Source organism: Mesitornis unicolor, unplaced genomic scaffold, assembly GCF_000695765.1.
Source record: "Mesitornis unicolor isolate BGI_N332 unplaced genomic scaffold, ASM69576v1 scaffold40509, whole genome shotgun sequence".
Taxonomy (NCBI): Eukaryota; Metazoa; Chordata; class Aves; order Mesitornithiformes; family Mesitornithidae; genus Mesitornis; species Mesitornis unicolor.
Genome location: NW_010208683.1, coordinates 50,163 through 64,247, shown reverse-complemented (window position 1 = coordinate 64,247; position 14,085 = coordinate 50,163). Strand labels below are relative to the sequence as shown.

Sequence of the window (14,085 nt, the reverse complement as noted above, 5' to 3'; positions counted from 1 at the left end):
GCCTGGGCATCTCGCACCCCACCGCGACACGGGAGCGAGTACCCCCCGGACGCCGTGCTGTGGGTAGAGAGCAGTACCAGGTGCGGCTGTATGGAAATGCGAGACCCTTATTTACTGTATTTATGGAAAGTTAAGGCACCGTGCCCCCCGGGGGTGCAGCAGGGGAAGGCTGGGGGCCTGGGAACGCGGTGGCCGGTGGTTGCCCTTCCCAGGTTGCCGTCAGCTGGCTGTTGCCATGGCGGCTGTCTGCTTCCCCTTCCTGCCGCTTCGGAGAGGAAGGCACGAGTGGCTGCGTGTTTGTTTTTAAACTACAAGGAAGTTGAGAAAGGGCTCACCTGCGCAGCTGTGCCTGCAGCAGGCTTGGAGCAATGAACTTCACCGTTCTGCTCGGGCCAGTCCCTCAGCAGGGGTTAGTGCCGTCCCCTTGCTCAGGCTGGGCAGCTGGTAAATGGGTTTTGGGGGTCTCCTGCACCCCGCATCCCTTCCTGCTGCACCTGCTCCTGTACATCCTCTCTCCACAAACATGCGTGTTGCTTATCTTCCTTCGCAAAGCCTGACGAGGCTTTGGGAGAGGAAGCAGTACTTGAGATGCCACCTCCCTCTACCACAGGTTTAGTCCCACCTAAGAAAGCTGCAGGGTTTGCAAGCCAGAAGGATGCAGGTCGCTGAGGAAGATCTCTTTGTCTCACCTCTGTGTCACCATTCTGCCACTAAGCTCCTCTTTACCTTTTTGTGTTACTGTCTCCTTTTTTTCCCCTGCTGTTTTTACACATGCATTATTCTTTGGTCATTAGGAATCACAGCTGGAAGGATTTGTGATTGACTTCCATTGGCCTGCACTTCTCACTGCAGTGGGGGACACCTTCTGTAACCTCTGTTGCCTTGGGGACTGTGACTTTCTAGTCTTTCTAAGCTAAAGCATATTTTGTGGTAGCACAATATGCCTCCAGCCACCTGGCAGCCAAAACATGTCCACATATGCCGTTATTCTTCTTTTGCAATAATAGCGCCATTTATGGCTATATTTTAATCCTTCTGTTTAAGATGGGATCAGAATTTGACCCTTAACCATCTGCAAGACCTGAAGCAAAGTCAAAAGTTACCCATGAGATAAAGAGGGTAGACAGGTGTACCCTTCTGTATATGTCATAGGAATGTACCAGACCCACATACAACATGTATATAGAATGAACATACTCTGAAATTTTTTTAAGGAAGATTATTAATGACACATATGGTATCAGGTGGAAAAGTGAACGCTCTTCATCTGTGAAACATTTATGCTCAAGGATTCAAGAAGCTGTGTCAGAGGGATGCTTGCTTTATTATTTATGCTTTTTAGTATTACCTGTGCTGATCTTTCCTTGACCACCCTGTGCGAGGGCTTGGTAGGAGTAAAAGGCTTCTGACATCTGGCATGCTCTTTGACAGATACACAGCTGTATACTTACAGTGTGAAACATGTATTAGGAATATTAATTACAGGAAGGGAATAAACACTAGGTCAGTCCTGTTCCTCTTTCATTTGCTTCCAGTAAAAGTCTTGCTGAGGTTTTTTTTTTGTGTTTGTTTACCAGTGTTCTGGCTTTTAGTTCAGTACAGTTCGTGGAATAGGCTTCGCTAATGTACTGTTGCTGTAGAGGACCCTTTTCCTGTAAAATGGCCTTTCCTTGTGACTCACTGAAACATTCATGCTAACGCCTCAGACTGACAGTCTCTTAAGGATATCCCCTTTAAAAAGCAGCAGCTGCAATAGGAAATGGGTTTATGTGTTTCCAGCTTTGTGTTGACTTGCTGTATTCACAAGTCTGGTCTTCTTTACTTACAATTAGTGTACAGGGCAAAAGGGACTTCTCTCCATCTTGGGAAAGGAGCTTCAAAATGTTCATTGTGTTGCTACCGTGTGGAGGTGGTAAAGTGTTCATCCCTGATGCTTTTGTGCAGTAGGGACTGAAGATTGGGTTGGTTTGTTGAGTGACAAATCAGTGCAGTGAAGCTTAGGAAAATTAGAAACCTGTGTCACAATAGTTGCGAGTCTTAGAAGACTGTATGAACTGGTTTGAAATGCATCACATCTGAAAAAACCAGATGCCAAATTCATGGAGCCACTCTCCTGGGTTTTCTGACCTTCTTGGCAGCTAAATTACACCACACCAAAAAACCCTCAGTCCTGAAATATTTGAGTATTTTGGTCTTGGCGGATACATCTAGGGAAATGCTACTGAAACTTGTGAAAAGGACATTTTTTAGGCTGAGACAGTCCTTTCCATAAATTGTTTTCTCTGTCTGTATTGGAAGGAATATCTGCCATTTCCATTCCATGGCTCTTGCCCCACACTGAATTGCCACAGAAAGTGTGTCAGCCCAGAGGTGAAGCCGTAACTCTGTAAACCCCATTAGCAAGGCTGGCTGCTGGAGGAACCAGTCCCAGCTTGCTCCTCTTCTCAGGTCACCTTCCTGTGGTGCTGGCACAATCATCAGCTTGACCACCTGATGCATCCATCAGATGGATTAGAATGACCTGATCATCCTAAACACAACTTCTTTGCCAGGTTAGTTCTGGCCTCGGTCATTGTCCCGCTCTGGTTCGCTTTCCTGCACCAGTGCGAGGAGAGGACAGCGTGAGCAGGCTGCTCCAGTCCCCAAGGCAGTGGAAGTGTGTGTGGGACTACAGCACTGTGGAAGGAAGTGCTGGCTGAGCGTGGACCCAGCAAAACGCAAACTTTAGGTCTAGTAATAAAACCTGGAAAGCTGCCCTTGGCCTACTGCTCTATTTTTTCACTTCAAAACAAAATCATTGGTGTCAACGTCCTCCATAAAGTGATTTGAGATCTTATGGTTATTATATGCAGCGGGAAACAAGGGTAAAATAATTCCTATTCTGTTCTTGCATGGAAATCTCCTTGAGTGCCTCAGGCAAACAGTGGGAAACATTTTTAACTGGAGAAGGACAAAAATGCTGTACCAAAAAACTGGCTTCAAGAGGCAGTGAAATAAACACAATAGAATATAAACTAAAAAAAAAATAAATTAGATTTTTTCTCAATATTTGTGATACCACCTCCCACTGGTTTTCTTGACGGTCTGTAACCCTTCTTAAAGTAGAGCTCTAAAACTCTTATTTACTAAATAAAAACAAATCCTCAAAATCCCCCCCATCAAAAAAGGGGAGGAGCATGACCTCAGTCCTTCCACGTGCCCTCCTTTACCTATCACTACAAAGAACAAGTAATCCTTTTCTTCAGAGGTGACATGTAAAACCTAAGGAGACAGAATATTTAGAAACCTCTTGTGGTGTATGAGAAGCGCAAAACAGCCTCCTTTATAAAATTCCATGAGCATTTCCATTAAAGAGTGCACCAGTGAAGATCTATTTAAAATTTAGGATTTCGATACCAATTTTTAAACATCCTTTTGCATTTCCCATACTATGTCCCTATAAGACACTTCTTTACCCTCTTGGCTGCCAATACAACGCAGTAATCTGCCAAAGCAGATTGCCCTCAGGGCATCTTTAGTATTTTTGTCCACTGTGCTCTCATAGCATAGTTCCCTGCTTTGGAAACTGCAGAAGAAGGCATTGTGCTTGCATGCCACTTCATTGCCATGCTGCCCTGAACATCTCTGTTTAAGGAGCAGTCCACTTAAGCTGTAATAGCTTGATAGAAACATGGTATGTCATATGGATGTCATATGGACATTGGGGTTCCGCACACATGTTTGAGCAGGTTTGGATGTGGCTCTAAGTGGAGGGTGAGAAGAATCTGGAGTTTGATGAAGGAGGACAAGCCTGGTCAAATGGAGAGGCAAGTAGCAAAACAAAAAGCATCTTGTTTTTTTGAGACCAAATAGGGTTTTGTAACCCAGCCCTAGGGTATAGTTTATAAAAGATGGTTTTCACCTGTAAACCGAGCAATGTCTTGACAACCAGTATAGACTGAACTCAGGGTGGGTTACTTTGAAATAAATTACACTAGGCTCGAGAGTCACTGTTTGTGGGATACGCTCCAAACAGAATGGTGATGAAATCTGCAATGGGATCTGTGTGAACTCTTCTAAATCCAGGAGACAAATGTCAAGTCTTGAGGGTAAGAAGAATGACCCACTGCTAAGATGTGAGATGAACACGGTTTTCTGAAGCCTATTTTGTGTGTATTTGTGATTCAAATGGCACAGAACTGCTCATGCTGAAATATGAATGTAATCTAATGACTATTAGCACATTGACACATCTCCAATACACCAGCTCCAGTTGCAACTCTGTCTTATTTGTGATTATGTAAAGAATGCCTTGCAGCCGTGTTGTTCTGCCCTGTTGGGCTAATCTGAGTTGAAACATCTTGTTCATATAATGTGCTTCAGTGCTCTTTTATGAACTCCTGTGTACTCAGGCAAAGTTGTTGGAAGCCAGTCTTCTGTTTCCTTGTCTGTTGGGGATTGGGGGGGGGGAGATTGGGGCTGGTTTGGTTTGTTTTCCAGAAATGATCAGTCCTGCTTAGCAAATATGGAATTCTGGAGGAGAAAACAAAGACTGACTTCTCATAGAGGGTCGGTTATTGAGGTGAAATAGTATCTCAGGCTGGGCAATGTAAAGAGAAACCCACCTGTTTGTATGAGATGCCATTGAAGTGCAGGAAGGTATAATCGGAGCCACTTTTGCAGGGGTGATTACATATAACAAAAGAAGGAACAGTGTCCCTGCCCCAAAGCTGCATTATGGGGTCTGGTGTCCCCCTGAAACTCAACTCCCATGTTTCTTCCTTGACAATGGGACCTGAAATAACCTCTTGGTTTTGGTTTTTTGTGTGTTTTCAAGTATGTTCTTGCTTAAGGTTTAATTGGCTCCAGTCAGTAGGAAAGGGCTCCAAGGCTGATTATTTATGGCTTACTGTCAAAAGTGGCTATAAAAAGGGCAGTATTATCTTGGAGATGCTGGGAAGGAAAATGTGGTGGGGGGAGGGTGGGGGAGTGTGTGTGTGCACGAATGTGTTTTCTTGTACTAGATGAAATCAGAGTTTTGCTGTCTCAGCAGTGTGGTTTAAATTGAAGATTAACCCTTTGACCTTCACGGTGTCAAATCACTTACAGATGGATCACCAGTTATATTTTTTCTTTTTTTTTTTACTTTTGGGGTGAAGGGGGGCTTTTTTTTTAAAAAAAAAAAAAAGGTTGTTTGTTCATGCAGCTGGGGCTTTTGAAAGGCTCAGAAGCCAATCTGATTAAAAACAGCACTTGGCTAAACTCTGCAAAATCCTACAAGCATAAAAAAAGTTTAATCCTCTTGTGCACAATGCATAAAGGGTCTGCTCTTTTCTTTTTGTAATGTTAGAGCTACAATTATTTCTGGAGAACTTATCATTTCCCTCTCTCCCCTCATCCCTTGCTGCACCCCCTTGTTATGCTGATGGGATTAAAGTATCTGCTCTTGAAAAGTGTAACTGAGTTGTTATTGGAAAAGAGAAGTGGTATGTTGCAATTTTAGAAATATAAATAACCTTGCTTCAACCGTTCTCCTCTACAGCATCAGCAGAACAGAAATCAAGTGTGGTGGCAGCTTTTTCTCTTCCTACACAACTTGGCCTTAAACGCGGAGGCGAACAGGAACCACACTGGGCAGAGGTGAGCTTCACCCGCCTGTTTCAGGCCGCATCCAGTCTGCAGGGAGCACTGAACAAACACTGGTTCGGGGGCAAGACATTGCACACCGCCGGCCGGATGTGAGGACTCTGCATTTCTGATACTCGTCTTCAAGTTTGGGGGTTTTTACGGACTCTTCTTTGCTGCTGCCTGCCTCGCGAGGCAGGGAGCTCTTGTCCAACACTGTTGAAGGAAAGCCAGAATGTGGGTGTGTTTGGTAAAGCTTGCTGCTGGTTCCCCGTGCCGGTGACCTCTGTGCAAGGGAGGCAGGTGTTAGATGAACGGCTTCCTCTGCCCCCTGTGTTAGTCAACAGTAGAGCGCAGGAGTGTCATTTTGGCTGCTAGTTAGAAATGATGTCTGGGATGGGTGACTCTAAACGTACCTTGGGTATCTTCCAGAGCAGAGATGCTTGATTCCTCCACAAAGAAAGTTCTTTTTAGCAATGAAAACATTCAAGTAGCTTACATCCAGCAGGTTACTTGTTTTCTGCATGTGTAACTGTTTATTTCCTTGCACCCTGTGTGAGAGAAAATCACAAAGAAATCTTATCCCTTCAGTCTTTCCATTGGGCACCAGTTGCAGCTCTCTCACATGAAGTTTTTCTTTGTCACTGCCATCACTAGAAAAAAAAACATTTTGGGGGAAGTCTTAAAATTAAACCTTCCTTGAGTTGCTGGTGGCTATTCGTTTCTGCCACCGTTTGCTTCCAGTTCAGTGTTCGCAGTGCCCGTGAGCCAGCATGAAGCCAAAAACCATGGAATACGACATAAGCGTCATTCTTCTGTAATGCTAATGTATATGTTTTTATTAGTTTTATGATGGCTGTTATTTTGTTATGTTTTTATTTTCTCTTACTGTAGTGTGGTTGGTCAGGAAGGCTTAGGTCTCAGGCATCCAATAGTTTTGCTTCAGGATTTGACGGGGAAATTAATTAGCAACTAGTCTGACATGTACACTGTGCAAGCAGTCTGTCCATTACTCCAGTAATGTAATGTTTGGAGGCTGCTTTTATGTGGACTAGCAGCAGTAGTATTACTTAAGGGAGATCTTCTAACAGTTCCCGGTTTGTCTGCACTCAGAAGTTTGTCCGTATGACTGACATGATTGGACCAGCACAGGGAAATTGCCCTACCAAAAGGAAGTAGCCTTAAATATCTATGGCTACTTCTCTGTAGCCCTAAATATTGTTAGTTCACAAACCCAGTGACAACTAGGGAAAAACATGAACAGAAAAGCAATACAGACTTTATTTTCTTCGGACCGTTTCCATATTTCCACTGCACCTTGCTGTACGTCTCAAATGATACAACCAGCATGAGGAAGAGCTGTCCAGAGAACTGCTCTTCAGTCCTGTTATAAACATCAAATTCAGGTGTTGAGGAATTCTTCTGCTCTTGGTCCACTCTAAAAAATCAGCATTGCTGTATGGGAAGAGTAGTTGACTTGCACATACACTTTCTCCTCCACCCCTCTCTGCGTATCCTTCTCTAATTCATGCTTTCACTAGTAATTGTATCTCATCATTGCCCTGCAGTGTCTGGTGACAGTTTGCTGAACACAGTTAAATTTGGACTTTCTCCCTCTCTCCCAGTCCCATTCTCTTGATTTGCATCCTGCTCTACTGTGGCAAAATGAGCTTTACCTCCCTGAAAGAGGTCCCCAAGCCTTTTTCACTTTCATATATTCACAGTCACTCTCTTTCAACATAAGGCGAGTTTATGTGAGAAAAGGCTTTTTTTCCTCCTCTTATGTTATTTTTCTAGCTAGAGCTAGAGTAATATGTTTGTCCATGGTGGTTAATAATTCATTTAAATGAATATTTTGGGGGTGGGGGGTGGTTTTGAGAGGGAGGGCAGGAGGGGGAATTGTTTTGGGTTTTCTGTTTCTTCAGGCACGTGCACTACAGTTGCCCAGAGGGATACACAGGATACCTGTAGCTGACTGTGCTGCAGCAGTATGGGAAGCTGCTTTCTGCCTGCATTTGCAGAGATGAGGCTTTCCATACACTGCTTGGAGTAAACACTGGTCATTGGAGAACAAGGACTTAAATAAGGGGAAAGCCTGAGGGATAGTGCAAGCACAGACTCAACTGAGGACCCCTGAGAAGCTGGATGTAAGGAGAAGACTCTTAAAGCAGAAGCCATTAAAGAGGCAGGGGTGGAAGTGCTGAGGGTCAGGAAGTAATGCAGCAATGCTGCCTGCCCACACAGCATGCTCTGGGATGTGATGCTTGCATTTTCCCACTGGTTGCCAGGACCCCGTTATCAGGAACAGTCCAAGCTACATCATAACAGCCCTACAAACTACAAAAAATTCAGCAAGTGCATCTCACACGTAAAAAACATCATTAGCTTTCCCCTCTGCATTGACTTGGAGGCCAAACAGGCCAATAAGGCCGAATGCATTCTCTGGATGCATAAGCTGCAAAGGTAGGTCTGGTGCTGGTGCTTTCTGGTGTTGTGACCCAGCCAGTTTACCTAGAGTAAGACTCTTCTCAGCATGGAGAAACAAGTACCTGAAACTGTTCCTCAGTCAGGCCACCTGCCTCAATAGGCTCAGGGAAAGACACATCTTTGCCAGTCCATATTTCCCGCTGTAACTACAGACTTATCAAAATTGGTCATGCCAGGGTCTCAAGTTAAAATCTCCTTGAACAACAATGCTTCATTGGAGACGTAGGGCTAATGCTAGACAAAGGCCGACTTCCTGCAATATGTGTATTGGCTACTGGTGCCAGAGATTTGCAACGACTGATAATATATTTTAATTATATTCCATATCTGCATATCTTGGAGAAAGGAAATATGGTCTGTCAAACCAAAAGTCTTACTTTGTTTTGTGTAGATTTGGAAGGGCAGGTTGGTTATTCACTTGAGGAAAAGCAGCTACTTCGTACTTACAGTCTTGCCTACTTGAGGAAATAGTGGGAAGATTTCACACGTTTATCAGTAAATAAATACACAGATGCACAGTGCCCATGGATTTGTCACCCGTTCCGTGTTGGTAAGGCCCCTTCAGCATGCACTGAGGAGATCTTCCCCACAGGGTAGCTATTGCAGTGTGACCACAGAAATATGTCGATTGTTTGGAGAAACAGTTCCAAGGAACATAGTTTAAGTCCTGTTGGTGAAGGAATATGCTTGGGTTTTTAGATACTAATTTGTTTTGGTGAAAGGAATGGGATGCTGTTTCTGTCCGTGTTGTAAAACTACAGTCTAAAAATTTAGAACATTTGGATATTTCTCCTAAAACAAATACCTGTTTTTAACAAGCAAGGGGTAACGGACACAAACTGGAACTCAGGAGGTTCCACTTAAATTTGAGAAGAAACTTCTTCTCAGTGAGGGTGACAGAGCACTGGAACAGGCTGCCCAGAGAGGTTGTGGAGTCTCCTTCTCTGGAGACATTCAAAACCCGCCTGGACGCCTTCCTGTGCAACCTCATCTGGGTGTTCCTGCTCCGGCAGGGGGATTGGACTGGATGATCTTTTGAGGTCCCTTCCAGTCCCTAACGTTCTGTGATTCTGTGATTCTGTGTTCTTCAGAAGAGCTTGAGCTGCTGTTGATGGTACCAGCAGCCTTGAAGTGTCTTGCTTGCCTTCCCCAGATCTCCAAAACCACTTCAGACCTCAGCTTTCTTTCCTTGAGGGACAGCGTCCTTCCTATCCCTTCCCAGCTTCCCACCTTTTTGAATATCTTGTAACTTGCCTGTTCCTGGATCCAGCAAGCCTGGTGCTAGTAGGGAATAGTTAGTTTTACTTTAGTTTCCTGCAATTCTTGAAAGCTGAGCCATTAATCACAAAGTGATTCCCCAGGGATAGCTGCAAACTGCCCTAAATAGGATACAGCAAAGGCAGAGGAGAGGATGAATTTGCATGGAAAGGGTTGCCATTGGATCTGTGTGTGGGACTGCAGCCTTCTCCCAAGGTGCTGGTAATCCCTGGTAGCACTGAATTCCTGCATAACTCATATATCTTACATGTGATATATGATATGAGATCACATATCTCAGTTTCAATAGGTGGTTGTTATTAAATGTCTGTTGGCTAAACTCTTGTTAGAGGAGTCCTGAAAGAAACTTCCTCATCAGCCTTTGCTTTGGAGCTGTTTATCAGCAAGGGAATAGAGGCAAGGAAGCCAGTCCTTCTTGATGTAGAAAGGGTGATTGCAAAGACATCTTTCTTTCTACTGGCCGATTACTTTGTCCCCTCAAGCCTGTATTAACGTTACAGGTGATGTGTGTGTGTGAGGTTACTACAGGCCTCGAGTTGCTCCATAGCAGTCACTGGAGCTGTACCCAAGGTTGAACTTCACTCAGCGTGGGCCTTGGCACTCTTCTGGGAAACTGCAGATTCTGCCCATTTGTAGACTAGGTAGAAGGGTTGGTTGGTTTTTTTTAAGAAAATTACACGAGGCAGTTGTTGCAAGGTGGCTCCAACAGCTCTACAATGAATGCCACCCTTCCACTGCTGGTCCCAACCCATACCTCTGCCAAAGCTGTGGGAATGGTGAGACTGTGACATGCTGAATGGTGTACTATTGAGGGTATTTTTAAAGGGAAAAATAGGGAGAGCACTCAGCATATGTGCTAGGATCACATAGGAATGCAGATATGTGGAGGTCTTGCCTTGTTTTACCAGCGTTATTTACTGCGGGATTATGAGTAAAAGGAATGCCTGTTCATATAATGGGAGCTCTGCACATGGAGCAAGCACTATCGAGTATCAGCGTAATTTGACAACAAAGGTTTTGAATAATGTCCTTCAAAAGAGACTGTCTTTCAAACTGGCATTTGTGATCATTTGCAAAAATGCCTACCTGTTGCCTTTGATTGTTTTAGCAAGAAGAAATACCTCAAGGAACTGATAAAAGATCCTAGGACAATCTTTTACAGTTCCTAAAGACTTCAGTGGTCTCTGTTTCTTTGGTTTGCATGTGTTCACATGGGTGTTAACACAGCTCAGTTCTTCTCCACCAGGAAAAGCAGAAAAGACCAAACACATCAAATGCACTGGAATGTAATTGTGTGTGTGCGCGTGTGTGTGCGCGTGTGTGTGTGTGTTCTTCAGCTGAATGCAGTCTGACATCCCCTACCCCTTCTTTCTTCCATGTGCCTCACCTTCTCCCTTAGCCACAGAAAGGAGGGTCTCTTCCTGCAAATCCCATGCTGGAAGTTGGTTTCTGAGAAGGGAAACCTAATGTCTGTGGGCTGTTTTTTAAAGCCATGTTTCAGTTCTGTCTTCAAACTCCTTGCTGCCTTTGGGGAATGGAGGGGTGGGAAGGGTAGATTCTTAAACTGTTTTTAAAAATTATTATGGAAATTTTGCATGTTTGAAGTTATTCTTAAATCTAAAGGAGTCTCCCCAATTTGTGGACACAGCTCCAGGAGAGCATCATCACAGATTCCTCAGCTCTGGTTTTGATTAGGCTATTCTGAAAGGAAAATTGATGGCGAAAAAAGGAAAGAGACTGGTGTGATGGAAAGATGACACTGTCAGTATCTTCTTAAAGAAATGGCAGAATTTCATCTTGTAAAAGGGAAATTTCAATACAGCCCAAGGGATTTGTATGTCTGTTTCCACTGGGTACATCTGAAAATCCTGCCACTAAATCTGAGTTTGGGTATCTAGATTGTTGGGGGTTTTTGGTAAAACTGATCATGCCTCTCTTCTTCTGTTCTCTTCAACGGTTTGTAGTACTGTCTGCCACAGACTCGCTGTTGAGAGTACTGTGAAATGTGGATTCACGTCTTCTCCCTCCCCTTCCTGAATGATTTTCTAATTTGGTGAGACTTTTTTTTTCCTTTTTAAAACTTCAGAGTCCTTCATCTGGAAAACAAAAAGGGTAAGATGAGCTAGAATTTGCAATGTTGAAAGTTACTAAACTTTCCCTGAATGGAAGGTTTCCCCATGAGTTCTGATATTGACCAGAATATGATACTGTCCTGCTGCAGAAGTAAACCCGATGCTCTCCTGTGAGATTTCTGTCTGGATTAGTCCTGAAGTGCACACACCTTTTTGCCATGGACTGAGACCCAGTGAGAATGTAGCATTTTGTTTATCCTGGTTGTGTGCCTTCAGGACTCCTGCCTGTACCAATGGTGACTGGGCAGAGCTCCTTTTTTTTTGTATCTGTGCAGTATATTTGCTTTGTGCTTTCTTTCTTTGGTGCTTTTTAATACTTTAATACTTGGATTGTTTTCTAATAACTGGTACAATTTTTAATAAAATTGTTAAATTCCTTATCTGTGTTCTTTGTTTTATTTTTTAAGGGGTGGCGGGCATTTACACAGCTGTCCCATCAGTGCTACAATTTGGGTTGTTTAGCTTTGAAAATATCTGGTAGATCCTTTTATGTGCACCCTAATACCAGGCCCTGCGGAAAAGACAAGATTTTCTTTTCTGATTGGACTGCTCTCCTTGGGCATAGTTCAGATTTTGAAGTAGTCTTTCAAGGAGGTATATTCCCACCCTTGGACAGAGAACTGCTGCTACTTGGAGCTAAATGGTTAACTTGCTGCTTCAAATCAGGAAGATCTCTTAAGACGTACGTGGGATGCATCCTCCAGATTTGCAAAATGTAACCTTTGATTGATGGCTGCTTACCTACTGCCTACGTAAGTGCATTCAAAGGCACTCAGGCCTTGAGGATAAAGACTCATTGCTTGGTAATCCTGCTAGGGAAATACGGTTCTCACTGGTCTTCTGACGTAAAGACAGTGGAAGAAGGCAGCTGTGGCTTTGAGAGGGCTTGTGAAGTGGTAATGACTCCCTCAAACACACACATCAGAATGTCTTGGCCATCCCAAGCGACAGCAAGACACATGGTTTGGTAATCGCCAGGCCTGTCCTTAAGTTTTACTCTGATCCTACTGGAAAAGAGAACTACCTCCATTAAGTAACCGTAGTTAACCTGAAAGGAGCAGACATGGTGATGTGTGTATGACAAATTAATATAATATAGCTGGTCAAATTCCTTCAACCACATTCCTCTTCCAGTGCGATGCTGCTGGTACAGTGCTCATGGGAGGCTTCAGGGAACCAAGTTAACAATCCTACCCCATGTTAACTTGTCTCGGCTGGTGTGTGCGTGTTACAAAAGGGCCTTTCATTCCAAGAACACATGATGTGTGTGGTATGAAAAGCCACATGTGCATCTAAGACCACAGGGGAAAAAAGACAATTTTTCTTTTCATTGTATTAGATGTAGTGAGAAGTGTGTCCCTGGCCAGCCTCATGTGACCATGAAAGAGCCTGTTGTAACACACTGATACGAGAGGACAGAAGTGAGATTGACTTGGATGGGAGGGTTGGCTCTGAATTTCCTCGTTCTCATGTGGTTAAAGTCTCACCGTTAATTAAACTCTCGCTCTTAAAAGCTTTAATAATTCCTGTATCAAAAAGAATTGCTTTTAAAAATGAATGGCTTGTAATGCTACCCCTGAAGGATTTGCCAAAGCAGCAGGATGCATTGCACCTTTCTCAAAACAAAGGCAAGTGCATAGATGTATGGATGGCTTCCCTCCTGTGATCTCCTGGAATAATCCTGGCTCTTTGGTTTGGCTCTACCATGACCTGCTGTCTGTCATCCATCTATGGCAAAGTAGACTTAGGGTGGATGGAACCATTGTCAAGGTTAGGCATCAGGACCAAACACTACAGGCTGAACATTCCTGTTACAACAGACATTAATACTATTTTTTTTTTGTAGCTTGAAAGAAACTGGATAGCCTAGAAAATGTACTTCAGAAAAGCTTTTTTCTTAACATATTAAGCCTGCATACTAACAGAGCATTTTCAATTTATTTCCAGCCGTGGCCCCTTTCATGGCAATCACAACACGTCCCTCACTTTCTGTGCTAACATGACTAGCACTTTAAGGGTAAACGAGTTTTGTTATTAACTTCCTAGCGGTATGCTGTAGGGACAAGGTAAAAAGTTTAAGTAGGATTACTGCTTCAAGGAAAAAATGTTTATCAAGAAGTGCTCAGCTTGTCTTGTTAAAAATAATAAAGCACGCGGAAGACAAGAAAGTTCTTTGGTTGCGCAAGCTACTGCACAAAGCACTGTTTTCATGGCTCTGGCTGCTGAAGTTTAGAAGCCACTACAGTATGTGGATTGGGGAATATGTTTCAAGCACTCGGACCACCGTTTAATGGTGCAGTAAATGTGCCAGCCCTTAGCCTCTGCAATGTATACGCAAGCTTGGAAGCAGCTCTACTAACCAGCTTTCTCCTTGTGCTTTCATATCTGAGTAATTCAGAAATAATCCAGTCCCATTTCCTCCTTTGATCTCCCCCTGCTTCCTTGATATTTATGGAGAGATGGGGTTTGGGAAGGAAAAAGTGTCCCAAAAGCAATTTTTGCCCCTTGGGGGAGGCTGGTGTTAAAATGCAAGAGCTGCAGTTGCTTCATTGTGCATATTGCTGGTTCTTCTTGAAAGGCTTGA

The 14,085-nt window shown here is 43.7% G+C and overlaps 1 protein-coding gene across 2 annotated transcripts in view; it reads left to right on the top strand.

Annotated features, from left to right (window-relative positions):
- BMF (Bcl2 modifying factor) overlaps window positions 1-6,133 on the top strand; it is a 16,308-nt gene extending 10,175 nt beyond the window's left edge. For both annotated transcript variants that reach the window (XM_010192587.1, XM_010192588.1), the window contains one exon: window positions 5,522-6,133. In XM_010192587.1, coding sequence (XP_010190889.1) covers window positions 5,522-5,623 — 102 coding nt within the window. In that variant the 3' untranslated portion in view covers window positions 5,624-6,133. The remainder of the gene's footprint in view (window positions 1-5,521) is intronic.
- Window positions 6,134-14,085: the final 7,952 nt, after the last annotated feature.